The following is a 26,914-nucleotide window of genomic DNA, read 5'->3' on the forward strand; positions in this document are numbered from 1 at the left end:
TGGTTAAGAATCCACCTGCCAACGCAGGGGACACAGGTTCAAGCCCTACTCCAGGAAGATACCACATGCCGCGAAGTAACTAAGCCGGTGCGCCACAACTACTGAGCCTGCACTCTAGAGCCCGCGAGCCACACCTGTTGAAGCCCGCGTGCCTAGAGTCCCGTGCTGTGTAACAAGAGAAGCCACCGCAATGAGAAGCCCGCACAGCGTAACGAAGAGTAGCCCCCGCTTGCCGCAACTAGAGAAAGCCCACGCGCAGCAACGAAGAGCCAACCCAGCCAAAAATAAATTAATTAATGGGCTTCCCTGGTGGCGCAGTGCTTGAGGGTCCGCCTGCCGATGCAGAGGACATGGGTTCGTGCCCCGGTCCGGGAAGATCCCACATGCCGTGGAGCGGCTTGGACGCGTGAGCCATGGCCGCTGAGCCTGCGCGTCCGGAGCCTGTGCTCCGCGGCGGGAGAGGCTACAACAGTGAGAGGCCCGCGTACCGCAAAAAAAAATAAATAAGTAAAATAAATTAATTAATAATTTTTTAAAAAATGAGCCATTCAGTGGCTTTTAGCACATCCACAATGTCGTGCCACCACCGCCTCTAGTTCCAAAATATTTCCATCACCCCAGAGGAAATCCCTTAACCATTAAGCATTTACTCCCCATTGCCTCCCTCCCTCCAGCCCCAACAAATCTGTTTTCTAACTCTGTGGCTCCTGGATATTTCATATAAATGGAATCTTATAATACATGGCCTTCTATGTCTGGCTTCTTTATCATTCCCTTTAATAGATGAGGAAATTGAGGCTCAGAGAGGCAGAGGAAGCTCAGAGAAGAAGGGGAGGAGCCAGGTGTTGGAAACCCCACATCTAACCATTTGGCGATACCCACCTCCACCTGAGCTGCTTTTCCCACCTTACCCTCTTAGGATTCTCTGAGTTAAAGGCAAACCAGAGGAAGGGGTCCGATGCTAAGCTTAAAAAAAAAAAGTGGTAAAATGTACATAACAAAATGTACCACTTTTTTACAGCCCCTCACCAATTTGCTACTTTTCAGTGTACAATCAGTGGCATTAATTATATTCACAATGCTGTGCACTACCTACTTATAAAACATTTTCATTATCCCAAACAGAAACTCTGTAACCACTAAGGCATAACTCCCTACTCCCATTCTGTCTCTATGAATTTGCCAGTTCTAGGTACCTCAAATGTGTGGAATCATACAGTATTTGTCCTTTTGTGTCTGGCTTCTTTCATTTAGCATAATTCTTCAAGGTTCATCCATGTTGTAGCACGTATCAGTACTTCATTCCTTTTTATGGCTGAATAATATTCCACTGTATGGAAAGACCATGTTTATCCATTTCATCTGTTGATGGATACTTGGATTGTTTTCCACCTTTTGGCTATTGTGAATAATGCTGCTATGAACATTGGTGTACAAGTATCTGAGTCCCTGCTTTCAACTCCTTTGGGTGTATACCCAGGAGTGGAATTGTTGGATCGTAATTCAATGTTTAGCTTTTTGAAGAACCACCAAACTGTCTTCCATAGTAGCTGTGCCATTTTACATTCCTACTAGCAAGGCACAGGGGTTCCAATTTCTCCACATCCTCACCAACATTTGTTATTTTCTGTTTTTTTGATGATGGCCATCCTAATGGGTGTGAAGTGGTATCTCATCATCAACACTAAGCTTTTGAGGCTGATGAAGAAGTTGGAGATGGGAGCTGGGTCGAGTGGAAGGTGAAGATTATTCCAGGAGGAAAATAGGAGAAGTGAAGGGAAAACAGGGTATCGTTGGGGTACCTAGACCTAAACGCACAGAGAGATGCAAGACACTCACAAGCTTAGGCCCGTTTTCAAATAATTTATTAGGAATTTAAAACTGAAAATAAAACCTGGAAAAAGAAGTTACAGATGTGGAGAGAAGAGACACCGGAGGGTGGTAACTTGCTGGCTTCGAAACACCGTGTAACATCTTTTTAAAAAATTTCCCAAACAAATCAGAAAACGGAATTCCAGGGCCCTGAGCCCATGGATGGGCCCAGTGGGGTGGGGGAATCACAGGAAGGGGAGGAGAGGGAAGCTAAGTCTCTTATGACTCAGCTCAAACGTGTAGAAAATTAAAAATAAAAACCAATAAAATGCAGCTTCTCTTTTATTAGGAAACATTTAAAAAAACAACGAAAAAAAAAACAAAAAAACACAAACAGCCGCGCATCTCGGTAACAAAGATTATTGCTTTGTGTTCTCAGGGCTAATAGGTTAAGCACCTCACACAGACAATTAACTCTCCAAAGGGGGTTTTCACAGGCAGGGACTATAATGGGGAAGGGAGCTTAGGACCCCAGCCTCAGACCTGGGGGAGAGGACACAGAGAGGGGGGACGATGGCGGGGGGCCTCAGCCCTGCCATGCCAGCCTGGTCACTCGCTGTTCATGAAGAGTCACGACCTGAGCCTCTTTTTCCTTTGAAGGGGGCTCGGGGGGCTTGGGGCAGCCAAGGGGCTCTGGCCACGGGACCATCCTGGTGGGGAACTTCAGTGAGAGAATTTGGGGGTTCCCTGAGAAGCCCTTTGCTTTCCCCTGGGGTCCGCCCCTTCCCAAAGTGCCCCCCCCCGCCCGATGCCCACTTACGGAGGGGCTCAGGGCAGAAACCATGAAGGCCCGACTAGGTAGGGGGCAGGGGGAGACCTTTGGAGAGTTAATTCCTTTCCAGCAGTGGCTCCAGGTGAGCCCTTCTCTTCCCTCGTTCCCACACTGGGTTTTCGGGGTGAGCGGGCCCAAGGCCTTGACCCCTAGGGCCTGAGAGAGCAGGCCTGACTCGGCCACAGTTGAGGCCTGCAAGCTTACAGTAACGGTGTCTGAGGAAGGTAGAGAAACACGGTGGAGGGGAGACCTTTGCCAGGTGGGGCGAGGCGATGCCCTCACCCCCAAGGGGTCTTAGAGAGGGGTGTGGGCTTCACCTCACAGTATTTACATATGATACAGGACGGGATGGTTCCAGGGGCTCGGCCTGGCCTACGCAGCCCTGTCCTCCTCTCCAGGGCTGGAGGGAGCTGGCCAGGGGCCCGCACCCACATAGACATTTTGTTCTCAGCTGGTGGGGGGGGCACCTGGCCCCTTGCCCCCTGCGGCCTGGGGCTTCACATTCACAACCTAAAAAACGGTTTCTTTAAAAAAAAAAAAAAAAAAAAAAAGGAAAGAGAAAAGGAGGGAAAATCGGAATAAAAAACCAGGGTTGTGGCTGCGGCCTGTAACAGGCCCCCTCCGCCCTCACTCTAGCTATGCACAAATACAAAAGCCTTCTCGGGAGTCCTAGGGGGGCGCGGCAAGGAGAGCGGGGTGCAGACCCGACAGGGGAGGGGAGAACCAGGGGCGGTGGGGGGCAACTGGCTAATCCAAAATAAATAAAAGCGGCAGGGCAGGTCAGGGGAGGCTGGGGAAGAGGGGGAGGTTAGTAGGGGAGCCAGACGATGGATGTCCGGCGGGGGCGGGCAGCAGGGCAGGGGCCGGGGCCGGGGAGGGGGGGGCGGGTAGACGGTCGCGTCCGAGTCGCTGCGGGGGAGGGGAAGGCGGCTGCGGCTGAGGTGTCCCCGCCCCCTTGCTGGCTCACTCGTGGTCCTCAGTCAGCTGCAGGCCGGGGCGCTGGAACACAGCGGCAGGTTATGGGCGTGCTGCCCCCGCGCCTCTCTGCGGCCCCCAGAACACAGGTATCCTCCTGCAGCCCTCTTTCCCTAATCCCCTCCTAGGCAAGCTTTGTTCGTACACTTCGCATTTTCTGTTCCGTTTGAAACCCTCCTTCCCATAGAGTTTTGAATGGCTGGATTTGTTCAAACGTCACCTTCTCAGAGATGCCCTCTGAACCCCTAAAGTAGGTAGACCCCTCACACACGATTTGGAATGATCTCACTTGCTCACTTGATTTTTGTCTGTAGAGTGAGAGGGGCCTTGTCTGTCTTCTACCTTCCCCTTTTCTGGAATAGTGCTCAATAAATAGTTGTTTGAATGAATGAATGAATGAACAAAGGAAATGTCGCTGGGTCACAAAGTGCCCCACCGTACACAGCATGATGACTGTGTGTGCAGGGTCCTCCCGTCCCCTCACTCTCTGTATATGCATACATGTTGAAAGTATCCTGTTTTACCAGCTGAGTAATACTCCATTGTATGCATGCAGTCTGTTTAACTGCTCTCCTGTTGATGGGCATTTCAGTTATTTGCAGTTTTAAAAATAAATGCCTAGAAGTGGAATTGTTGTGTTAAGGGCATGAATGTTTAGTCCGGATAAACCTGCCCTTTGGAAAACCTGAGCCAATTTGCAGATTGTCCTCCCCCCTTAACATTGCTGGGCATCATCAATCTTAAAAACTCTTCGGGGACTTCCCTGGTGGCGCAGTGGTTAAGAATCCGCCTGCCAAGGCAGGGGACAGGGGTTCGAGCCCTGGTCCGGGAAGATCCCACATGCCGCGGAGCAACTGAGCCCGTGCGCCACAACTACTGAGCCTGAGCTCTAGAGCCCGTGAGCCACAACTACTGAAGCCCGCGCGCCTAGAGCCCGTGCTCCGCAACAAGAGAAGCCACCGCAATGAGAAGCCCGCCCACCGCAACAAAGATCAGCCCCTGCTTGCTGCAGCTAGAGAAAGCCCATGCGCAGCAACAAAGACCCAACGCGGCCAAAAATTAAAAAAAAAAAGGTGCTGAAAAAAGAAATCTTCGCCTGAGAGGCAGCACATTCTGCCTTATTGTGCACATTCTTTATGGAGCCGCTTCTCCTGTTCTTTGACCACTGCTGGGATGAAGGTCTGTCTCCTCGTTGGGCTGTGGGTTCCGTGAAGGCAGGGACGGGGGCCATGTCCCAGACTAGGCTGCCCAGTACTAGCCTTCCCAGTGCCACCCACACCCCAAGGCCCCTGCCCACCTCCTCACCTCCTGCCACCTGCCTCCTGCTTCAGTGGTACCCATTGGTGAAAGCTGTGGCAATCAAGGGGCCCTGGAAAGAAAAGAATTTGACTCCTGGATTCCTGGGGGCAGCAGAGAAAGCCCAGGGGCTCCTTCCGTCTCTCACAGGAGCCCCAGGTGAGGCACAGACCTCCTCTAGCCCTGCCCATATCGCCCCCACTAAAAGATTCTCCAGGGTAGGGCCTGGGAATCTGCATTAACCAGTACCCTGGTTAAAAGTAGGGCACCCCTGAGCTAGAATCTAGCCTCCATGAAGGCAGAGATGGTGAGTCTCATTTGCACAGTATCCCCAGAGCACACCTAATGCCTGGCATACAGAAGGAGATCATTAAATGTCCACTGAATGACTGAATGATAACCCTCACTGTTCCTTGGTTGGTGACACTCTCTCCATCCGTCATCTCTCGCCTCCCTTCTGCCCCCACAGACAGACAAGGCCTCTCCCTCCTTCAACTTCAGGGTCCTCCAGGTCCAGCCACTCACCCCAAGACTGTGGCCGAAGCCAGTGCTGGGGGCGGGGCTGGCAGCGCTGATGTAACTGCTGACCCCCGAGTCCTGGTTGGCTGCCCCATAGAGCTCGGCCATGGGGCCCGGGCTGGTGGTCCCCAGGAAGCCCCCTGTGCGGCTGGGAGTTGAACCTGGAGGGGGAGCCATCGTCCAGGGGTGAGAGCCTGGCAACCCAGAAAGAAGACGGTGATAGCCCCGGCGCCCGCTGTGACCCCCCAGCATCCCCTCCAATCCGTTCCACCCAGCCTGACCTTGGCCCCTCCCCCCTGCCTCACCCCCACAACCCAGAGGGGCATGTGCGACGCCACCCAGAAATCCTCCAGGGTCCATCCACCCCCCCCCCCCACTAGCCCCAGCTCAGGCCCCCATCATCTCTTGTCTGACCACTCAGCAGCCTCTTCACTGACCTCCCCTCCCCTCTGGAGCCCCTTCACACCTGTACCCACCCTGCAGCTGCGTGCATTTTCTAAAATGGACATCACTCTGCTGCTTAAAATGTTCCGGGTCTCCCCAGGACCCGGTTCATCCCACCTCCTCCCCACTCCCCACTCCTGCACTCCACCCATGCTAACTGGCCTCCAAGCCTTTGCACCTGCTCTTCCCTCTGTTGGGAATACTTTTCTTCCTGTTTGCCTTCAAATGCGAAGTTAAGAGGTGCAACCTCCTGGAAGCCTTCCTGAGAGGCCTGTGAGCTCCTCTGACAGCTGACATCCCCCAGCGGGCAGTATTATCCTTCCGTGTGACTGCCTTTTTAATACCTGATGCCCCACCAGCCTGTAAGCTCTGGAGGGCAGAGACCACGTCAGTCTCCTTCCTGGCCAGCCTGCCAGGTGCTCAGTTCATATTCGTTGAGTGAATGAATAAGTGAGTCCCTCTGAAGAGGGGTGGCAGTGGCCACCTCCTCACCCCTCTAGAATTCTCTGCCCCCTGCCCCCCTCCCTCGCTTCCTGCACCCCAGAAGGCCTCACCTGTCCCTCGAACCACAGCTGCTGCTGCCGCTGCCGCTGCCATGGGTCCGTAAGCAGTGAGAGGAATGGCTGGAAGGAAAGGTATGGGCGCTTCAGCGTGGCGGCTGAGGGGCAGCAGGGGATGAGGGCAGAGCCTCTCCAGCCTTACCCCACCTCGGAGGGGTCAGTGCAGCCCTGGGGTCAGGCAGAAGGACTCTCTTGGAGAAAGGGAGGCGAGAGGATCGCCTCCCAGGGATCCTCAGCTTCTCCCCTGGACTTGACGGACACACTTGAACAACCAAACCTCATAGCGGGTGCAGGTGGTGCACCCCCCACGAGCTGCTCTGAGCATCGCCTGCAGCTGCCCCCTTCTCCAGGGAGGGCCCTTGGCTGGACGGGGGCTACTTAGCCCAGGGGCACACAGAGATTATGCCCCTCTTCCCAACCCCAGTCAACTGGAGCCAGTGACTGACTGACACGGGTACCAAAAGCCCCAAGGGACCAACCAGGAGGTGTATTAACCCCCCCCTACCCCCCGGTGGGATCCGGCTGAAGCTAGACTCCAGTCTAGGCCACAAGCCCATTTCACTCCTTCTGCTGCCTGGCCGGCTCCCCTCGCTCCCCTTCTCCCGTGAGCATGTCCTCGATACATCGTGTACACGCAGTTCCCTGCCTCAGGGGCCCCTGACCACCACCGAGGCAGAAATGACCACTCCTTCCTCCAAGTCTCCTCATCCCCTTTTCTCTGACCCCCTCTTCAGACACAGGGATCTGGCTATTCCCTGGTTTGCTGTGTACCCCCCTCCCACCTCCGCAGTGCCTAGCACCCTGCCTTGCATGCAGTTGGTGTTTAATAAGTGTCAGCTGAAGGAACAGTACTAGGAGGACCTCTGCTTAAATAATTGGTTGGCATGAGTCTGGAGCTCCCTCAGGCCTGGGGGTGAGCGCCCCCTGCCGCTTGGCTCTGCCACTGCAGCCCTTGAGAAGCTACAATCCCAACCAGAGCCAGAGTCTGGGGAGTTTGCATTTGCCCTCTCCCATCCCAAGATGTGCCCCTGGGGGCTGTTTTGGTGACCCTGGCCCTGAACTGGACCTGACGCTAGGGACCCTGAAAAATAACCCTGAAAGTCCTTGGCTAGGCCATTGGGCCAGGGGATTAAAGTTTAGGATAGCATTCCTGCACCGCTGGGAGACAACTTGCCTAAGGTCTTCATAGAGCTGGCACTTTCTCACTCAGACGTCACCTCCTCTGAGAAGCCTTCCCTGACCACCCCTGCTGAGGCAGCCCCTCGCCCCTGACACTTACACTTTAGCACATCTCCCTGTTTCATTTTCCTTGTGGAACTTCTCACCTTGAGAAAGTATCTGATACTTGTTTATTTACTTGTTTATTCCTGTCTCCCTCCACTAGACTATCAGCTCCAGGAGGGCATGGGTCTCGTCTGTCTCATTCCCTGCTGAATCCCCACTGCCTGGAACAGCATTTGGCACAAAAAATATTGATTAAATGCACGAAGGAAACAACCTCGTCTCTTGAAGGCGAGGGAATAGTCTGGACCCCAGACCTCCAAGAACTGCTTAGTCTTGAACCCACATTCTCCCTGGCCAAAATGTCTGCAGAGGGGATATTTCTTTCCTTGGTTCTTTAACGGCAGGGCTGGGCTCTAAGGTCTAGTCTGGGGCCCAGTTAGGCATTTCCACAAAGCAAATCCAGCATGTTCTTATCACAGCAGTAAAGCGTTACTCATTTGTATAATAAGCATTTCTCTCTCTCTCTCTAGAGCACAAGTTCTGCAGATCAGAGCTTGGGTGTCTGGTCCCTGCTTTGCCTCCAGGGCTTGGCAGTGTCTCACACAGTAGGTCCTCAACACAAGAGTTCTGAAATGAGTAGGAAAGACCCCTTTTCACTCCCCCACTCACTCTGCTCAGGGAAGAGCCTCTATTAGCCCCACCACCAGGACTCCCTCCCCTTCCTTCACCCCAGGTTCCTCTTTCCCCTCCCCCATTTTGGGGCCCCCTTGAGCATCCCTTGGAAGGAAGGTCTCATCTAAAGCAGCATCCACGCTCACGTCCTCGACACACGGCTAGGTTGGGGGGGAGTCTGGGGATGGGGTGGGGGGAGAAGCGGGTTGAACAGAGAAACCCCTTGCAGCCCACCTCATCTGCACCCACCCCGCCCCGCCCCTTGCCCTTGGCCTGGGCCTCAGCCCCGGCCCCAGCTCCAGAGCTGAGCTGACTGGCCCAAGTAAAAACTCCAGCTTGAGAAATGGTTCAGGATGGCCAAGCACATCACCTACTTGCCCAGAAGTTGCAAACGGGCTGGATTCGGCCCTCAAATATGTTGCATTTGGCCTGCAGTGGTTTAAAATTTTGAAATTGGTTGCCAACATTTGAAAATAACTGAAAAATTCATTTGAAAGTGAAAGCTGGGTTTTGGGCCTCTCTTGGAAAATAAGATCTGTAAGTTGTGGGTCTGCATCCCCTCCTGGCAGGGTTGGCTGGCACTGAGTGGAGCCATGCCCACTGCCATGTCCTGACGTCCCCACCCGGCCCACTTTGCTCTGAGTCTGAGACCTTGGCTGGTTCACCACTGGCTCCCAGCGCCTACAAGGTGCTTGGCATACGGGAGGCGTTAGATAAATATTTGTCAAATGGATGAATGAGTGACTTCGCCTCCATCTGCTGGGCTTGGCCCTATGCCCCACCCTTAAGGGCCATGCAGCTACACAGACTGGCCAGTGCCCGAGTCTGCTGCATCCTCATAGACTGGAGGGCAGGAGAAAAGGGTCCCACTAGCTTTCCCTGGGAAGGTTCCTGGGTCATTCTCTTTCTCCCCATGTGGCCTGTGAGGTGTACGAAATCCGAGCGACTGACCTGTAAGCTCGGGGAGGACTGGGGCGCTCGGGAGAGGGGTCCGCTCTACACGGAATTCTAAAATGAAACGTAAAACAGCTTAGGAAGATGCAGGGAGGCCTCTTGGGCGTGGCCCAGGGAGGACAAATGCACCCACAGGGACACTGGGTGGGGGGACAGGCCATGCACAGGACCCGAGAGCTGGGAATGGGGAGAGCACGGTCCCCAGCAGGCAAGGGTGGGGAAGGAGACACAGTCACAGAGAAGGGAGACAGACAGAGAAGGGAAGAGTAGGCAGAGTTGCCACCTATACCCTGGGCACTGGGTGATGCTGGAGCTTCTGTTCCCACTGTTTTTCTTAAAAGTCTTGAAATTGCACTAAAAAATCTCCCAGAATCCATCTTTCCTCCTATTTTCTTTGGTGGGGGGAGGAGCTGGGAAGGTAGCATTGATGGGAAGCGATGACCCTAGAGCAGCTCTGCCACTTTCTAGCTGAGTCATCTTTGCAGTCACTTTTCCCTTCTGAGCCTACTTCCTCACCTAGAAGATGGGGATCACCATGCCTTCCCCCAGAGATTACTGTCAGGACTAGACAACAACATGTGTATAGAGGATTCCAAGCTGGACTGCCCAAGGTGCAAGTGCTTAGGGGACCTCTAGAAAAATAAGACCAGAAAACAAGCAAACAAAAGCCTTGCAAAAATATGAAATTTGATATTAAAAAAAACATTGAATAGTCATCATGGGAAAGCTCAGAACTTCGTTGGGCTTCTCGCCACTTATGAGAAGGCCTAGTGTTGTTTTTATTTTGAATTACAAATGAGGGTGGTGATCATCTTGCTTTTAAATTGTTTTTCAGCATTCAGGGTCTCCAAAGGTCTTGTCTGCCTTGAAAGGGGCTCAGCATAGCACATGGTCATTATCGGTGAGTCCGTAAGGACACAACCAATGTTGGCCCTCAGGGAGGTTGCCCCACCACAAGCCCAATGCCCTTTTGGTGGAAGTGGCAACCCCGGAGGCGGGTAGGGAGGAGAGAAAGGCAAGAGGCGGGCAGAGATCAGCCTGGGAGGGAGGGGTGCCATGCAGGGCCACACGGGGAGTCCCCCCAGCTTCTGGGGAGGGGGGGGATGGGTGGGGCGAGGCGCTCCTTCCTCAGACATGCCCTTCCTTCCAAGCCTCCAGCAGGCAGACCTCCCCCATGCCATGCACCCCCAGACACCGCCCATGAGGAGTCAGATTGCCCGGGAACCAGGGACATGCTGGCAGCAGAGGGACACTGGGAAGAACTTACCGGGGAACTGGTAGGTGTAGCCAGGGGCGAGGCCTGTATAACTCCGGCTGGCATAGGTCGTGGCTTGGAAACCAGGGTAACCTGATAGGGCAAGGGGACCAGTGTCAGATGCCTTACCTACAGCTCAGCAGGGAAGGATGTGAGCCTCTCATTTCCCTCCCCACCTTGTATCATGAATAATAATCAGTCATATTTACCATATACCTTCTGCATGCCAAGCCCTGTGCAAAGCCTGTTGCACACTTTACTCTCTCCTTAAACCTCATAAGAATCCCAAGAGGTACTATTAGGAGCCCCATTTTACAGATAGAGAAACTAAGGCTCAGAGAGGTGACACTTATTAGCTGAGAATAATCCAAACTCTTATCAAGGCCCTTCATGCTCAGGCTCCTGCCTCCATCCTGTCCTCATCTACACCCTGCCCCTTTCTCACTTTGCTCCAGCCACATTGGCCTCCCTGCTGTTTCTCAAATTCACCAAGCTCTTTCCCATCCCAGGGCCTTTGCACATGATAATTCCTCTGCCTGGAACACTCTTCCCCGGGTTTTCACATAACTATGTCCTTCTCATTGTGCAAGACGCAGCTCAAATGTCACCTCCTCAGAGAGGTCATCACACAAGAGACCTCCCTTTCATCAGTTACAATATTCATCATGTCACCCTCCCTGGTTTTTCCCTTTCAATATTTATCATGTCACCCTGGTTTTTCCCTTTCATAGCACTGATGACCAATATCTGAACTTATCCCAGGATTTCTTTAAGTGCTGATTTTCTGTCTTTCCCATCTTTTATTTCTGTCTCTCCAAAACACCAACACGGTGCCTGCTACTTAGTATACATATATTATAATAGATATTTGCAGCTTTGAAAGAAAGATCACCTAGTGAGTAATAATGGTGTAATTGGGATTCAAATTCAGATGTGACTGGCTCCAAGTCTCTTAACCACAATTCTCACTACTGGTTAGAGGTTTTCTTTTCCCCCCCCACTTTTTAAATGGGGTGAAACCAGCTAATGAATTGCTTTGAAAGGAAAATTTTCTCAATATTCCACAGGAGGCTAAAGAGACAGAACAACTAAATTCAATACTTTATTCTAGCCTGGAACTTGCTCTGGAGGACAAAAATAGTTATAAAGAACATTACTGGATCAACTGATAAAATTAGAAAATAGATAATAGATTAGATTAAAATATTGTATCAGTATAAATTGGTAATTATAATGTGGTTTCATGAAAGAACATCCCTAATCTTGAGAAACACACAGTGAATTATCTAAGGGTAAAAGGCCAAAATGTATGTAATTTACCCTCAGATGATTCAGGGAAAAAATCACAAGTGTACTCTGTGTGTGTGTGTGTGTGTGTGTGTGTGTGTGTACACATACACATACAGAGAGAATGATAAAAGCAAAATGGGTATGATATAAACGATAGGTGAATCTGGTAGAGGGTATATGGATGGTCTTTGTACTACTTTATTTTTCCAACTCTTCTGAAAATTTGAAATTACTTCCAAATAAAAAGTTAAAACAAAAAACTTCAGGAGAAGACAATGCTCCACTTGGCGGGTACATTCCTCACCCCTCTATCTGTGATCCCACTCCTGACCCTCTAGCCCATGCTATAGCCCCTCCTATGAGTCCCCAGAGCACCCCTCCCCCATCCCCAGCATAAAGACCCCGTTGTACTGTTCTCTTTCTGTGTATATACATCTTGTCTCTCCAGGGAGACTGTGACCTTCCTGGGGGCCCAGCTCAGACTTTTCACCCTCAGTCGTGGGTCCCAAGCACTGCTGATTCGTGCTCAACTTCCAAGGCTCACGGTAACCTTGACCTCCTCCGGGGAGCCTCCCTGACCCCCAGGTGGATTTAAGTGTCTCCTTGGGCCTCCCACAGCCTCCAATCACTGTGGTGACACTGCCCATTCACTTCTGTCTCCCACTTGATGGGAAACCCCATGAAGGCAGGTCCTCTCTCTCAGAAGCTGCTCAATAAATATTAGTTGAATGAACAAGAAGAAGCAGCCTTCTTTCTGCCTTCCCAGAGGCCTTTGGGTCTGTAAATGCTCTTCCATCTGCCTGACCACTTTTTCCCTCCCCTGCTCCCTGCCCTCCCATAACTAGCTCCTACACAACCCACAGACTCAGCTTAAATGTGACTTCCTTCTTAGCTTCTCCAAGTCTTGGTCAACTTTGCTATGACCATGCTCCCTTGGCATCCTATAATTCTCATCCTAAACCTATTTATTTATGTTCTTACTTATTTTTTTCCCCTGCCAGACCATAAAGCTCCAAGGAAAGTCACCGTTGTACTTCCTGGCTTAGGGCCTGGCACTTATAGTTGCTCAATAACTGTTTACTGGACAGATGGGTGAACAAAAAATAGAACGGACGGATGGACAGAAGGACCAATTAATGAGGAGCAGCTGGACCATTCTTTTGGTCACCACCAGAGGGCAGCACCCTACAACCAAATCGGCCTACCTTCATTAGGACCGGCACACCTGAGATCCTCGGTCCACACTCCTACCCAACCACTCAGACAGACCGCAGGGCAGACCACCGAGGAGATGCAACACCCATGCAGCCCCTGGTAGCCCCGGGAGCAGTTTTGGGCAGGAAGAAGCCGCAGATGCAGGCCTAGCACATACCCAGCATGCCGATGCCCAGCATGAAGGCGTCCATTCCATAGGGCATGACTCGAGACCTCCCCCGGGCCGAGCCAGTCGGTGACATCACCTCTTTTGGCTGAGCTTTCTTACATTCCACCTGCAATGAGACCTGGCGGTCAGTCCCTCCTATAGACGCAGGTCACCCTCCTATTCCCTGGCAGACCTCTTTATTGTTAATTTCATGGTTACCATTTCTGGAGGGATCACAGAGTGCTAGAGATCAGCTTCGCATGCGGTAGTTCATCAAATGCTTACACCAACCCTATGATGGAGGTACTGCTGCCACTCTCATTTTACAGATGAGGAAACTGAGGCTCAGAGAGGGGAAGTCATCTGCCCAATGACTAGACTAGTAAGCGGCAGAGTAAGGATTTCAACCCGGTCCCTCTGAGCCCACAAGCCATGCTTTCTCACAGCTGTGGGACACTGTCTTCCTGTCCAGATTTTCAGCGGGTGGGAGAATTGGCTCTGCCCCACTGACTGTGAGGCCCCTCTGCCTGCCTGCAGAACCTCCAAGCAGCCCTGGCTGGCTCAGCCTGGAGCCCTCCCTAGTCTCCCTCTGCACCTCCACCCCATCCAATCCCGGCTCACCATTTTGTTGTTGATTTCGTGGAAGTGGATTTCACACACTTTCTCCACGATGTCCTCGCTCTCAAACGTGACAAAGCCGAACCCTAGAGGGCAAAGGCAGGCTCAGAACAGGGCTCATGGTCAAAACCCAGCCCCAAGTCATACCAATAACACCACTCCCCCCTCACAGGCAAGTGTCTAAGCGTTAACAAGAAGCTTTGTTCCCAGCCTAGCAACCTCTCAACTACCCAATGAGACAGGGTTTCAGCTCCCAAATCACGGATGTGAAAACCAAGGCTCAGCGAAGTGACTTGGCCAAGACCACGTAGCAAGTTAGAAAGAGGCAGAGCTATGATGCAAACAACATTCAACATGCCTTTTCTCTTCCTCAGATGCTTTCCAAGGAGGGGAAAAGAGCACACACAAATACTTTTAAAAATGCACATGAACGTGTACAAATATATTTTTGTACACAGATACACAGATATATGGTACACCTAGGTACCCATATATCACAGAGACACTCACCAGTGCTCACAAATGCATAAAGGCCCCTGTGTACACGTACAGTTACTCTGACACACTAGATCTACAAAACTATTCAGACATAGACACCCTCACATGCACAGACAAAAACACACACACACCCACCAGCACATAACCCACTCCCCAAACAGGCTAAAAGGCCCAAAAGCTCTGAAGGCACTGGAGAAACAACCCCGCCTCCTCCTGGGTGTGCCCCAGGGGCTGGAATGGGATTTCTCAGAAGGCAAGGCCCTTGGGAGAAAAACAACCAGGCAGTGTACACCCGGTGGCCCAGATGCTCACAGGTTCAGGGGCAAGGGTCCTGGGGGCTGGGCTCAGCCGATGGGTGGGGCGAGGGGGCAGTGGCAGGAGCAGACTGCCCGGGGCTGTGGAGTCAGCCTGACCCGGGGGTGGCCCGGTCTAAGCTCTGGTTACCAGGGACAAGGTAAGCCCAGGCAGACACCGGCTGGGGCGGGGGTGGAGGGCTCAGCTGCAAGGGGAGGAGAGGTCTGCTCCTCTGCTCCTCTCGGGTGTCTGCAATTCGGCAAGTTTCTAGCACAGGAAACGGCGGGACAAAAGCCTTCTGTAAGGCCAGGCCCCGGAGAGGATGCAGATCCTCGGGGATAGGATGTCAGGAGGCGAGATGAAAGGGCAGCTGTGACCTGTAGCCCCCTGGCTGACCACAGGCCCCCAGGCTGGCCTGGGAAGGGGGAGGGGGCCAAACTCACCTCGGTGCCGGTTGGTGGTTTTGTCAAACATCAGCATGGCATCGTCCACCTGAAACAGAGCTACCGTGGACGACCCACCAGACACGGGGGCCTCCACCACAACCCAGGAGCAAGGGCTCCGACACCCGTTCCCCTCTTGCCCAGTCCAGGCTTTATCTTAAACCTGCTCCCTGGGTAGGGGACAGCTTTCCATCTGCAACCCCAACTGGGTGCCACAGCACCACCATTCAACCCTCAAAATCTCAACGGGCCAGCCTGAACATATTAAGCACCAAACATATGCTTGGCACTTTGCCCCACCATCCTCTCCTCCATATTCCTTGCAGGGTAAGATCCTCATTTTGTAGATAAGGAAATGGGCTCAGAGACGTGAAGTCACCTACACAAGGTCACCCAGCAAATCCCAGATCAAACCTGGGAGGAGGAGGCATAGAATGGGTGCTAGAGAGGAAAATATAGGAGTAAGATATGAGGTGGGGAAGTGAAAGCCTCTTTCCTTTTTGCAAAAGGCCGGGAGGACAGCCACTCCAGCCAGACCCAACTCCCCTCTCATGGTACAGATCTTTTCCTCTAATTGAGGTTTCCTTTTGCTAGAGGCTGTAATTAAAGCAAGTAGAGTTCAGTGCCTGGGCTTCTTGCCTCCCACTGATTGGGGGAGGGGAAAGGGGTGGAGGAAGGAGGAGGATCTACATTAATCCCCCCCCGTCCCTTGGACTCCAGTCTTCTCTTCTTGCTACTCCCTCAAGGCATCCTCTCAGATACATGGACAGCCAAAGTCCTTTGCTTCCCTTCTGCAGTCCGAGCTTCCCTTTGCCTACATCTGCTGCTTCCCTCCTTGCCCTCTTAATTCTTCAGCCAGTGTCAGCTGTCTCATGGGGTTAAGCTAAGGTCTGATTCACCCTCGGTGGAAATCAAGGGCTGCCTCTGATACTGCCTCTCCCCCCTCCACATCCCACTCCAGCTGCTGACCCTCCCCCAAATGGTCAGACACCCAAGGGATAAAGGAAAACTTCCTGAGGCCTTGGGGCACAGCCTCTTCCCCACTCTCCTTTGCTCTCTTTCCAGGCCGTCATCTGCCTTGTTAAAGTGGAAAGGGCAGCCCCTGAACTGGGTGGTCCTCCAGTTCTTCTTAGGCACCAAGCGGCACTGGGCCCCTGACTCTCCCCTGGGAGAACCAGGACACACACACATACACACACACACACACACACACACACACACACGCACACACCCCACCTCCACTGACCCAGGAGGCAGCTGGGTCCCTGGAGAATCTCAGAGGGATATTACATCTCCCTTCCCAAGAAGCCTCCTGCCCCAGGGCCCTGCAGCACGGTGCCACCCTAACTCCCATGCTATGGACCCATTCTGAGCCCACATCCCAAATTAGCTAGACCATCCAAACTGGATGGACAATGCATGTTTAGCACAGGGAAAAGAGAAACCCGGAAAGGAGGCTTGTGATAGAAGCACAAGCTTTGAGTAGGACAGGCTGGAATTGGAAAGTAAGCTTGGCAAGCAGCTTTATGTCTCTATGATTCAAGTCCTTCATCTGTAAAATGGGTATACACAGTGTCTTATAGGGAGGAGTTAAATGAGATAGTGCGTGTAACACTCTTAACTTACAGTACCTGGGATACAGTAAGTGCTTAATGAATAACAGCCATTTTTATTATTATTATTACTTTTATTATAGAGGGGCTTACCCACAGTCACATGGGGGAGGGTGGCAAAGCTAGAGACAGAACAGCTGGACACCACTGGCTTTGAAGGTTCCATGAAGACAGCGCCTGTGTCAGTTATGACCATGACCACCCTACTGAGCACCTGGACTTGTGCTACTGTGATTGTTTTTTGAACGAATGAGTAGATGAACCAGCCACACCCTCCTCCCCCATCCTGCAGCTTTGAGTTCCTGCGGGACCCAAAACTGATTCAGCCCAAATCCACAGCCCTTCCTCCACCCAACCTTCCCACTCTACCTGCGCTGGCCCCCCAGACCCTTCAACCTGGGCCTTGGCTGGACAGACCCAGAGTGGGGCACCGGGGTTGAGGCCAGGGCACAGAGCAAGGAAAGTGGCTGGGGGTTCAGGGGACCCCCACCAGTGTCCCCCTCCTGGGGCCAGCTGAGGGGAGAGAGGCTCCCAGCCCAGTGTCCTTAATAGGCTTTGGTCTCCATGGGAACCCAGGGGCAGGGGGGCTCGGGCGGGGGGAGGGGAGGCGGCCGAGGCCTGCTGACCAGTGGGAGCCGCCAAGTTCGGCGGCCGCTAAGCCTGAGTGGCAGCCATGGCGGCTGACCATTGTTCCCCCCTCGGCGGCGGCCCCTCGATCCGGGCGGGAGGCCCCCCGCCGCGGGGCCCTTGGCATTCCCGGCTGTCCCCCTCTCTCCCTGGCAGCCTATTCTCCAGCTCCCCCTGGCCTCCCCGGGCCGGTTTCACATGCCAACGCCGATTTAGGCCCGAACAAAAGACGCGGCCGCTGACGGCTTCTCCTGGGGCCCGGTTGCCATGGCAACGCCGGCCCCGGGGGCAGGCGGCCTCCAATCACAGCTGCTGGATCAGATTAGTGCGAGCTCTAATGCTCGGCGCTCAGACACAAAGACACCCCACCGGAGCCGAGCGGGGCCTGCTGCTTCCCAGGAGCGCCCTTCCCTCTGGGGCCCAGGCGGCCGACCTGCCCTGGGTCCTGTGCCCGGGTCCCCGCTGAGGCGCCTGAGCCTAGGCCTCTGGCCCTTGCATCGCCGGCATCCGCTGGCCAGGGGACCTCCCACCCTCTCCCCTTCTACCCTAGAGACGGAGTGTGGGGGGGGGCTGGAAACCCACCCAGTCCCCAGCTCACATCCCATTCCCAAGCCACGTTCTCCTGTGCCCTTTGCCTAACAGGGAACTGAAAGAGCCTTGACGGGGAAAGTGAGATCCAGCCTGCAGCCTGTCTCAGGTCAGAAAAGACCAGGGACCCCAGCACTAAGCACAGCAGCCCTACTTCAGCCCCAGACTTAAAACTTGGTCCCCTCCTAGCCATCTCTCCATGCGACCTTGATGTTCACATTGCTCCCCTTTCTGGGGACACCCTATTGTCTCATGTCACCACATCTGCTTCTGCATGGACTAAATGGCCCAGAAATGTAAGCTCCATGCACCTCAGAGCTAAGAAGCAGTCCTCCGGGTCTGATCAGGAATTTGGGGTGGTCTCTTCAACCCCTCCCCAGTAGCTAAGAGATCGGCACCCTCCCCCTCAGCTCCCACCTGTGCAAGGAGGGTCCTGAGTACAACTGGGAGTCATATTTATTGCTTCCTTATCATCCTCACCAGGAAGGAGTGGGGGAAGGTACAACCGCCCGTGGACTGGACAGGTGCAAACTCCCAGGAGGCCAAGGGGTGACTGGATTGAACTGGCTTCGGGAGCACAGCCTCCCTCAGGAGAGTGAAGATAAGCAGGAGAAGGGCAACAACAGGGACAGCTACTGTGTGGCTTCTCTCCCTGGGGACGTGTCCAGAGTCCGAAGCCCACAGATAGGCCAGGAGCCTGAACGGTGGGTTGGCCCAGCCTCACCCACAAAAGGACCCAGCCCCCTTTTCAACTCTTGCAGGAATTGGAATGACCTGGCTGGACTCCACTTGCTACTGACCAAAATTCTACAGGCCTGTCATACCCCCCAGCCAGCACCCCCAGTTTTGACCCACCTTCCCGAACTGCTCAAAATACTGCTTCACGTCTTCCACCGTGGTGTTTACTGACAGCCCCCCAACAAAGATCTTCTTCGTTCGAGTCACCATCTGTTAGGGGAGGGAATGAGAAAGTGGGCATCTGAGTCCTGTGGCCTACCGCCACCAGCAGGGGCTCCAGCCCTCCTGCCAGGGCGCCAGCTGACAAGCTCTCTGTGGCCCCAGCTACTCGGAAGCTCCCCCTCCCCCCAAGCTCCCCCTTGGACCCCTGCCTCTAGGCCTGTAACGGGCAGCTGTGTACCCCACACCCTGGCTGGCTCGCTTCCTGGGGTCTGTGTCAGGAAGGGGAATGGCTTAGTGACCCAGACCTACAGCCTACCTCAAAGACCCCACCAGCCCCTCCTAGGAGAGGCCAAGGCCCATCCCAGGGTCCCCCTGAACTCAACACCGACATTTTCCTCATCAACCTCCTCCCAACCCAACCTCTGGCTGCCCCGTGGCCCCAGCCCTGTTTTACGAAGAACACATGGTCCTAATTACCCCAGGAGCGCATGGCTAATCCATGGCAATTCCCAGCCCCATCCTAACACTAAAGCACCTTCTGTCACCAAACTGCTTAATGGAATTAACCCAATTCCGACCATGTGCTCCCTGGTGCGGCTTCCTTCAAATACCTGCTTCATAATTGCTTTCAGGCCCTCTGCTGGACTCTTTCAGTGATGCCCTTTTCCTGTCTCCTAAAACCTGCCTCTCTCCCTTCGCAGTGGCAGGAGCTGGGCACCATGACTCAAAATCTTAAAGCATCCCAGTTCCCACTGACCCCTTGCAAAGGAGGAATTGAGATCTTCTGAGGAGGGACCTAGTCCCAGGACACATGATAAATCAGCAGACTCAGGGGTCTTGATCTCTGTACTATAGTCAGCCTTCCGCCTGTCTCCTGTTTTCGACTGCTTAAAAATTAAGATGTGGCTAGTTGCCCTGGGCTCTGGAATAGGCTCCTGTCCTGCACCAAAAGTTTTGAGTTCTGTATAGCTCAACTGCTCAGAAATCTGTTTTCTATACGCCCAGAAAAACTCGCCACAGCACCAGGGAAAAAGAATACTTGGGAGGGCAGCCACAGTCATCCAACTTGAAAGATAACAGGTGTCAGACACCATGGTCCCTTCCCACTCTTCAAGCCCAACACACCTCACCCCAGAGGTGGGGGGTGGTAATTGGGGGGTCAGAGGTAGCTCCCTGGCCTGACTTTAGCTCAGCTTCAGAGGGTAAGTCTGGGCTGTGTTTGACCCCCCAGAGGTGCTAGGCACAGAGGCTGTGATCTCCAGAGTCAGAATTAGACTCAGGGTCCAAAGTGTACTGGCTTCAAATACAGGGCAATGAATCACCTGGGGGGGTTCCTTCTTCTCTCAATATATGCAGCCCCCTCTCTCTAGTCCACCCCAGAGCACAGACGGAAAAATGCATGGTGTCCGCAATTCAAAGAACAGGGACGTGAAGAGTCCTCCCTCCTCCCATCCCAGTCCATGCCATTAACACTCTAACCAGAAGCCTCTTCCATAGAAGGGAATGCTGGGAAAATCACTGCCGGTTGTACAGAGCTGCTCCCAGATACACACATACCTACCTTAGGCTGTGCTCGCCGAGGAAAGGCCACCTTGGGATCAATCTGAAAGGGAAGAGAGAGGTAGAGGGGCGTTGGTTATCACACTCAGCCTGAAGATCTGAGGACCTCTCTCATCCCAGGACACAGAGGTGACAGAAAGCACCACAGCCTCTGGCAGGAAAATGTAACAGTTAAGCATTTAGGCCCTAGAGCCAGGCTGTTGGGTTCAAATCCCACTTACACTGCTTCCCAGCTGTGAGAGCTTGCACAAATTACTTAACCTCTCTGAGCCTCAGGCTTGAGCTCACCAGCAAAACGGGCCAATACTAACATCCACCTCAAAGGGCTGTCTGCAGATTATTTGAGGTAATGCTTACAAAGCACTTGTTGTCTAGCCCTCAGCAAGAACCAGAAAAAAGTAAACAAAGTGTTATTCCTTCCAGCACCAGGTATATCGAGGGCCTTCCTGCCTGACAGATACCTGTCCAGGTGAGGTATGCGATCCAGACTTCGGAAGCCTTGTGAATGGAAACACTCTTTGCCTGAAAAAGGCTTCAAGATAAGAGTTCATAAACCACCAAGGGTAGACTCAGTTCTGTTTTCCCAGTACCATCGACATCTAACAGCCCTTCTTGAGGCCACAAACAAACAGTTCCCTGATAATACAGCTCGGCTTGGGGTGAAGCAGAGCGCAGGTTTGGTGACACGCAAGAACACGCGATTTGAACTCAAACTTTGGGCCCCTGGCCAAGCCTGTGATCTTGGTAACTTGCCTGATCCCTCTGAGCCTCAGTTCCCCCATCTGCAAAGTGGGGACAATAGCACCCACTTTTCCCAGAGGGAGCTGCAAGGAATCAAATGAGATAATGCAGGTGAAAGCATTCCTTTGTGAACTGCCCTTCATTGCACAAACAAAGGTGCTATTACCAGCAGGCCACCTTTGCCCTTGGCTGTGAACAACCAAAGGGGAAAAGCAAGATGCACCTGGGTACTCCCGGGTACTATATTCGTACTGACAAACAGCAAAAGCCAGAGCACGAGACACTGTGATCAATGCACGACCTATGAGGCCCGGTCATTTCAGAGTTTCTTGCCACTCACATGGGTGGAAACCACTCAGAAGTTCACCAGCCAATCGCAGGGAAGATCTATCTTTCCCCAGAGCTCCTTCCGTTCAAAACTCAGCCTAGTTCTAGGCAACGGGTTCTGGTCCCTCCCTGCCTGAATGGCACAAACCAGGGCCAGCCTCCCTGGTTCCCCCTCTGGAATCTACCCACAGAGAAGGAACCTCCAAAATCCACATTGGGCAATGCCTCCTCTCTCCCCAAATGCCAAGGGGCTCCAGGGATAATCACAGCTGCCCATTCTCCTGTCCGAAGGTATGATTTCGTACCTCGATGGACATGTTCGTCCTTCTATTTCTCCTGGAGGCTGCCAGAGCACACCTCAGACAGTCCCCATGTGCAGACACTGATGGGGAGATGGTACCCAAGCTATGTCCTGCAGAGCCACACACACCCAATCCCTGACACACCTTACCTCCACTCTGACTCATAGCTGGCAACATAAAACCCAACAAGTAAATAAAAGGTGAAAGTCAGAACCCAAAATAAACTCCCCACAATAAACCTCCCTTCCCAGGCTAAAGAATGCCAAACACAAAGCCCTTGCCCTTTTCAAGTCCCGAATCTCAGAAGGATGCCCATCTCATCCTCCTTCCTCCCCTCTCTCTTCCCCTTATCCATCTTCCATGCCCCCACCCTCAGCTCCAGCCCCAGCCCCAAAATCTCTGCTTCCTGAGCGCTGCAGAAGCCATCAGTGCATTCTGAGGACAGGGGATGGTAGGAGAACAGGCAGCTTGATGGCAGATAATCACCAAAAACAATAGGCCACTGTCTCTCCATTCCCAGCTTGGGTCACTCAGTCTGCGCCAAGAAGATCCTTTCAGAGCCGGCAAAGTTGAGGCCTGGCCTCATTTGCTCATTACTGCGAGCAGGAGTGGGAGCCACTGGGCAGAGATAACAGGAGCCGGGGACAGGAGGTAATTTAACAAATTCTTGGGCACAACCAGCTATTGTTGCAGGTAAACAGGAGCCAATGACTGACCCAAGCAGGGAGGCCCAGGGCTGGAGGAGAGTGGGGGAGTGTGGTGAGAGATCGCACTGTCCCGGCCCCTGGCAGACAGTCACCCCATCACAGAGGAACCCCTCCTCTCTTTCTCCTCTTCCCTCTCCCCTTGAGCTGGGGCCTGTGCCAGCGCCCCCTGCAGGGCCCAAGACACTGGGGGAGCAGTGAGACAGCAGCAAAATGTTCCTGGAGTTTGAATGCCCAACAAGCAGCTTCTCCTCAGATCTAGCTGGAAAGGGTTGTCTCCAGGCAAGCTAGCTCCCTTCTCATAAATCCCTTCATGAGCAAAGCAGGTTCACGTCTTCCACACAAAGCAAGGAGCTCATTGACCAAAAGTCAGGGGAGGAGGGAGGGAAGGAAGAAGGGAGGGGGATTCAGTGATGCTTTGCCATTGGTCTGGAATGGGGTGGGGGGAGCCAAATACTAGCTAGAGTTCAGAGAAGCCACGGGTGGGTCACTGCAGCCCTGACTCACCCAATTTGGGCTAGGGGTGGGACCCAGCCCCACCCCAAACTCCTCTCTGAGGCATCAAGATTAGTATGTACAAGAAGGGGATGGTAGCTGCGTCTTCCCTCACCGGTACTGGAGGGGTTGGGGGGTGTAACATCTCCTAGCTGGCCTGGGATTTTCCTGCTCCGTCTCCCCTCAACTCTAGTGACAAAGTTTCAGAGTGTGGCAGCCCTTCTACTCAGAAAACTCCCTCCTTCCTTCAGGACCCCATCCAGCTGTCCCCTGGGGAGAGGCCTGACCCTCTCCTCCAGCGACCTCCCTCTCCCAAAGGACCCCCGAAGCCCCGAGGGCCACTCACTGTTTTGGAGTCGAGCTCGTGCCGCGATTGTGCCAGTACTTTATCCACCCCCGCCTGGTCCATGAAAGTGACGAAGCCGAAACCCCTGCGCGCGGTAGTGAGGGAGAGGCAGATGGTTACAAGGCAGTGAGTGGCGGCGGAGGGGGGCGAGCCGGGAGCAGGAGGAGGGGGTGAGGGGCTCACCTGGATCTTTTGGTCAGGGGGTCCCGCATCACCAGACACTCCTTCACCTCCCCGAACTGGCCGAAGTATTCGCGCAGCCCTTCTGTAACCACACACCCGCCTTCGGACCAGCCCGCGCCCCGCGCCCTTCCCCCCTTCCCGCGTCCTTTGCCCCCAGTGACCCCGGCTCGGCCCGGCCGCCCCCGCGCCAAGCAGGCTGCACGCTCTCCACCGCTTCCCCCACCCCCGGTCCTCACCCGGCTCCCGTGGAGCCTCCTGGCGCCCACTGGGGGCCCCAGGAAGCCGAGGGCCGAGCTGGGCTGGAGGGGGGACGGCTCCGGCCGGGTTCCCGCCGCTCCGGGAGCCGCCTCACAAAAGTTTGAGCCGCAGGTGCGAGCGGAGTTGGCGCTGCCGCCGGCGGGTCCCGGGGGCTCAGCCCACCCCCCGATGCCCCCTGAACCCCTCATCTCCTCCCCTCCACCCGCTGGGCCGTGCGCGCAAGCCGATCGCCCTGCGCTCTCGGGGTCCCCGGGCGGGGCGCGAAACAGGGCGCGGAGGCGCCCGGGGTCAGCGGGGCGCAGGGCCGGGCTGGGGTGTCCGGTTCCGGGGCGCCGGGGGGTCCCGGGTGCCCAGCCGGGCCGGCGGGCGCTCCCGGGCTCGCTCACCCTGCGTAGTCTGCCAACTGAGTCCCCCGATGAACATCTTGCTGCGGGAGGAGGAGAGACACAAAGGGCCCGCGTGAGCGCCGGGCGCCCGGGCGCAGGGGGCGCGGGCCCGGGCCCCGGGGAGGCCCGGCCCGACCCGGATCGGCCATGTTGGCGGGGCCGGGGCGGGCGCGGGCCAGTAAGGCCGGGCCGGGCCGGGCCGGGCCGTACCAGGGGTCGTGCGGCGAGTCCGGGGAGGCGAGGCCGGGCTGGGGCGCGTCAGTCTCCATCGGGAGCCGCGGGCGACGCGGGCAGCGGAGCGGCGGCGGCGGCGGCGGCGGCAGCGCTCGGCGCGGGGCAGATGAGGAGCGCGGCGAAGGGGGCCGGACGGACAGGCCATGCTGCCCCCTCCCCCGACCCCGCTCGGGCGGGCGGGCGGGGACGGCCGAGGGGAGGGCCCGCCGGGGGCCGACCTGCCGGCTCCTCCCCCCGCCGCCCTGCGAGCATAAATCCCAGCGCTCGCCGGTCCGCCCGGGCGCCCGCGGAGGCGGCGGCGCCGGGACCCCGCTCCCGCCGGGCTCCCGGGTCCCCGAGGGCGAGAGAGACCCCGAATCCCGAGGCGGGCCGGGACCTGGGCGCGGCCGCACCCCCCATCCACCCCGGCACGGGGGCCGGGCCGCGGGAACGCCCTCTCGGAATGAAGCGCTTCCCGGTGCCTTCAAGGTAGCTCGGTTCCGGATCTGGGGCCCCCCAGTCCTTCTTCTCAGGTCCCCGCTATCCAGAATCTAAGAGGTCCCCAATCTCCCTGGGTCGGGAGGGAGATAGACCCCAATCCCCTCACGTTCCGACTGGTGAGGATCCCTCCTTTCCCCCGGTCCGAGCGAGAATCACCCTCCGAGCCCCCAGTTTCCGCCGAACCTAATTTAGAGTTCCCCCCTCAGCGGCCCTCAGTCCGCTCCCAGTGTCCCATATCCCCCATATCCAATTCGGGGAACCCTCTCGGTGCCTCGCGTCCCGAGCGGGGAGCCTTCATTCAGCACCGCGGTAGAAATAGTGTCCGTTCCCCTCAACCCTTTCTGAGAATCCCTCTCAGGTCCCCCAAATCCCTTCCGTCCTCAGCCGTGGACTCTATAGTGTGTTGAGAAACCCCCTGCCCCGAGCCCGGGTTCTTGGTTTGCCGCTGCCCGCAACCCCCTCCAGTGTGAGGAGTCGCCACAGTTTCCCTCACTCCCCGGCTCCCTCGTGTCAGCCCTACACGGACTTCTGTCTGGATTTGGGAAAGCAGGTTCCAGAGGCTCAGCGCCCAACTCCCCACCGAGGCTGGGGGAAAGGTCAGCGCCTCCAGAGCCTCCCGTTTCCAGTTTAGGAGCTCGATGCCTCCGCTGTGCACCTTCCCCTCTGAATGACCCCCCCACCTTTTTTTTTTTTTTTTTTTTGCAGAGTTCCAAGCCCCACTCCATCGGATTGGAAGAACCTAGGCTGCCTACCCACTGCGTTTGGAGTTACTTCTCTCGGTCCGTCTCAATTTAGAGTACTCCCGTGGAGGCAAACGCCTTCCCGTCTTCCTTCTCCCCACACCCCCATCTTCTGGGTCTCTGAGATCCTTCAGTGCTTTCACCCCAGCCTCCTGGGGGCCATCTCATCCACGCCTTAAACTCCCTCCTCTAGCCTGGGAACCCCGAGGAAGTCCATCCTGGATCACCTCCGGACCCAGGCCACTCTCCCTATCCGCCACCTCTCCAAATCCATATCCTCTCCTCAATTCCTTGGCTGAAACCAGCCAAGAAAGGGTCAAAGTCAGAGGCTAAGGCAGCCACTCCTTCCCAAATCCCCAACACTGCTGGGGGTCTCAGTGCCACACAACCCCCTCCCTCCCAACTCACCTCCTACTCCTTCCCCCCCACTCTTCAATCCACTCTGTGTAACCCAGTGACAATCCCTGATGACGAGCCCCTTGCTCACCTTGACCTCCATCCTCAAGTTAGCCACCTTTTATTAACGTGTGCAGGAGCTCTGGGCAATGTAACCCTGACCTCTGGAAGGATGCCCATCCCCCTCCTCTCAGTATATTTTCCCTGCCCCCACCCCACCCCAGCCACCTCTAGTAGAAGAACAGGAGAGACTCAGGTTAATGGTTTCCTCAGGGACCTTCTGGGAACACTCAGCAGGTATATCCTGCCACCCTGTGTGCATAACACTAAAAACAAACTTCCTTTTTCCTGTTTTTATCATCTGACTGGTCCCACAATTTCTCAGAATCCCCTGAACTGGGGGTGCGGGGCACCCCACACAGGGTATTTCTCACCATCTTAATGCAAACTGGAACATCAGGTGTGTCCTGGGAGAGACATGGATAAGGGTCAGCAGAGAGCACCTCCGGTGTTAGGGAACTGACCATTCCTGGGTCTAAATTTCAGGTTTCCTGTGTGTAAAATGGGGCCAGTGGGGAGGCGCGGGGAGGAGGGAGCCCCAAAGCGCCCATGAGCATCGATTTTGGTGCTGGTGCTCTTGGGAGGGTAGGAAACGGGTAAGGGTCATTTGTGCAGAGCCAGCCAAGCCCGGTGAGATAGGAACCATTTATTAGCATCCTCATGCAGGACCTCAGAGGAGGAAGTTTCTACTTGTTGTCACTACCTGTCACGTGTGGGGTGAATTTACAGAAGTCCCCTCCCACTGCAGGTTCTCACTGCAGGTTCTCATCCCAGTCTCATTGCTTCCTTCCACTTTGTTCACAGTAGGGGTGAGGAGTACTTCTAGAGGTAGCCCTCCCAGGACAATGCAGCTGTAAATGGATGATCCTTACAGTAAATTGAAGATCTCAGCGGTATTAAGAAAAAACGATCTTTAGAGCAACTG

At 54.8% G+C, this 26,914-nt stretch overlaps 1 protein-coding gene across 2 annotated transcripts; it reads right to left on the minus strand.

Annotated features, from left to right (window-relative positions):
- Window positions 1–1,261: 1,261 nt before the first annotated feature.
- On the minus strand, window positions 1,262–25,456 carry MSI1 (musashi RNA binding protein 1). 2 transcript variants are annotated; one of them, XM_089894555.1, is made up of 14 exons: window positions 24,290–25,456; window positions 24,080–24,120; window positions 23,436–23,517; window positions 23,253–23,337; window positions 20,339–20,380; window positions 18,733–18,825; window positions 15,050–15,098; window positions 13,818–13,900; window positions 13,206–13,323; window positions 10,556–10,636; window positions 9,286–9,342; window positions 6,433–6,501; window positions 5,441–5,595; window positions 1,262–4,988 (listed from the first exon to the last, which is right to left on the minus strand). In XM_089894555.1, the coding sequence occupies exons 1-14, from the start codon at window positions 24,346–24,348 to the stop codon at window positions 4,947–4,949; spliced, it is 1,056 nt and encodes a 351-aa protein (XP_089750681.1). In that variant the 5' UTR covers window positions 24,349–25,456; the 3' UTR covers window positions 1,262–4,946. The 2 variants fall into 2 exon arrangements, with proteins under 2 accessions (XP_089750681.1, XP_089750680.1); XM_089894554.1 differs by having other exon boundaries at window positions 5,441–5,628.
- Between the last annotated feature and the right edge of the window lie 1,458 nt (window positions 25,457–26,914).

The sequence above is a fragment of the Delphinapterus leucas genome, chromosome 14 (assembly GCF_059928025.1).
Source record: "Delphinapterus leucas isolate spDelLeu-1000000601 "Yukka" chromosome 14, BTC_Dleu_Yukka2, whole genome shotgun sequence".
NCBI lineage: Eukaryota > Metazoa > Chordata > Mammalia > Artiodactyla > Monodontidae > Delphinapterus > Delphinapterus leucas.

What these genes read in the sequence shown, in the direction of transcription:
- MSI1 (XM_089894554.1), bottom strand. Translation starts at nt 24,348, where the DNA reads ATGGAGACTGACGCGCCCCAGCCCGGCCTCGCCTCCCCGGACTCGCCG. An exon ending in CAGTTGGCAGACTACGCAGG is followed by an intron (nt 23,518 to 24,079) that starts GTGAGCGAGCCC and finishes GTGTGGTTACAG; the next exon opens with AAGGGCTGCGCGAATACTTC. An exon ending in CTACACCTACCAGTTCCCCG is followed by an intron (nt 9,343 to 10,555) that starts GTAAGTTCTTCC and finishes GTTTCATTTTAG; the next exon opens with AATTCCGTGTAGAGCGGACC.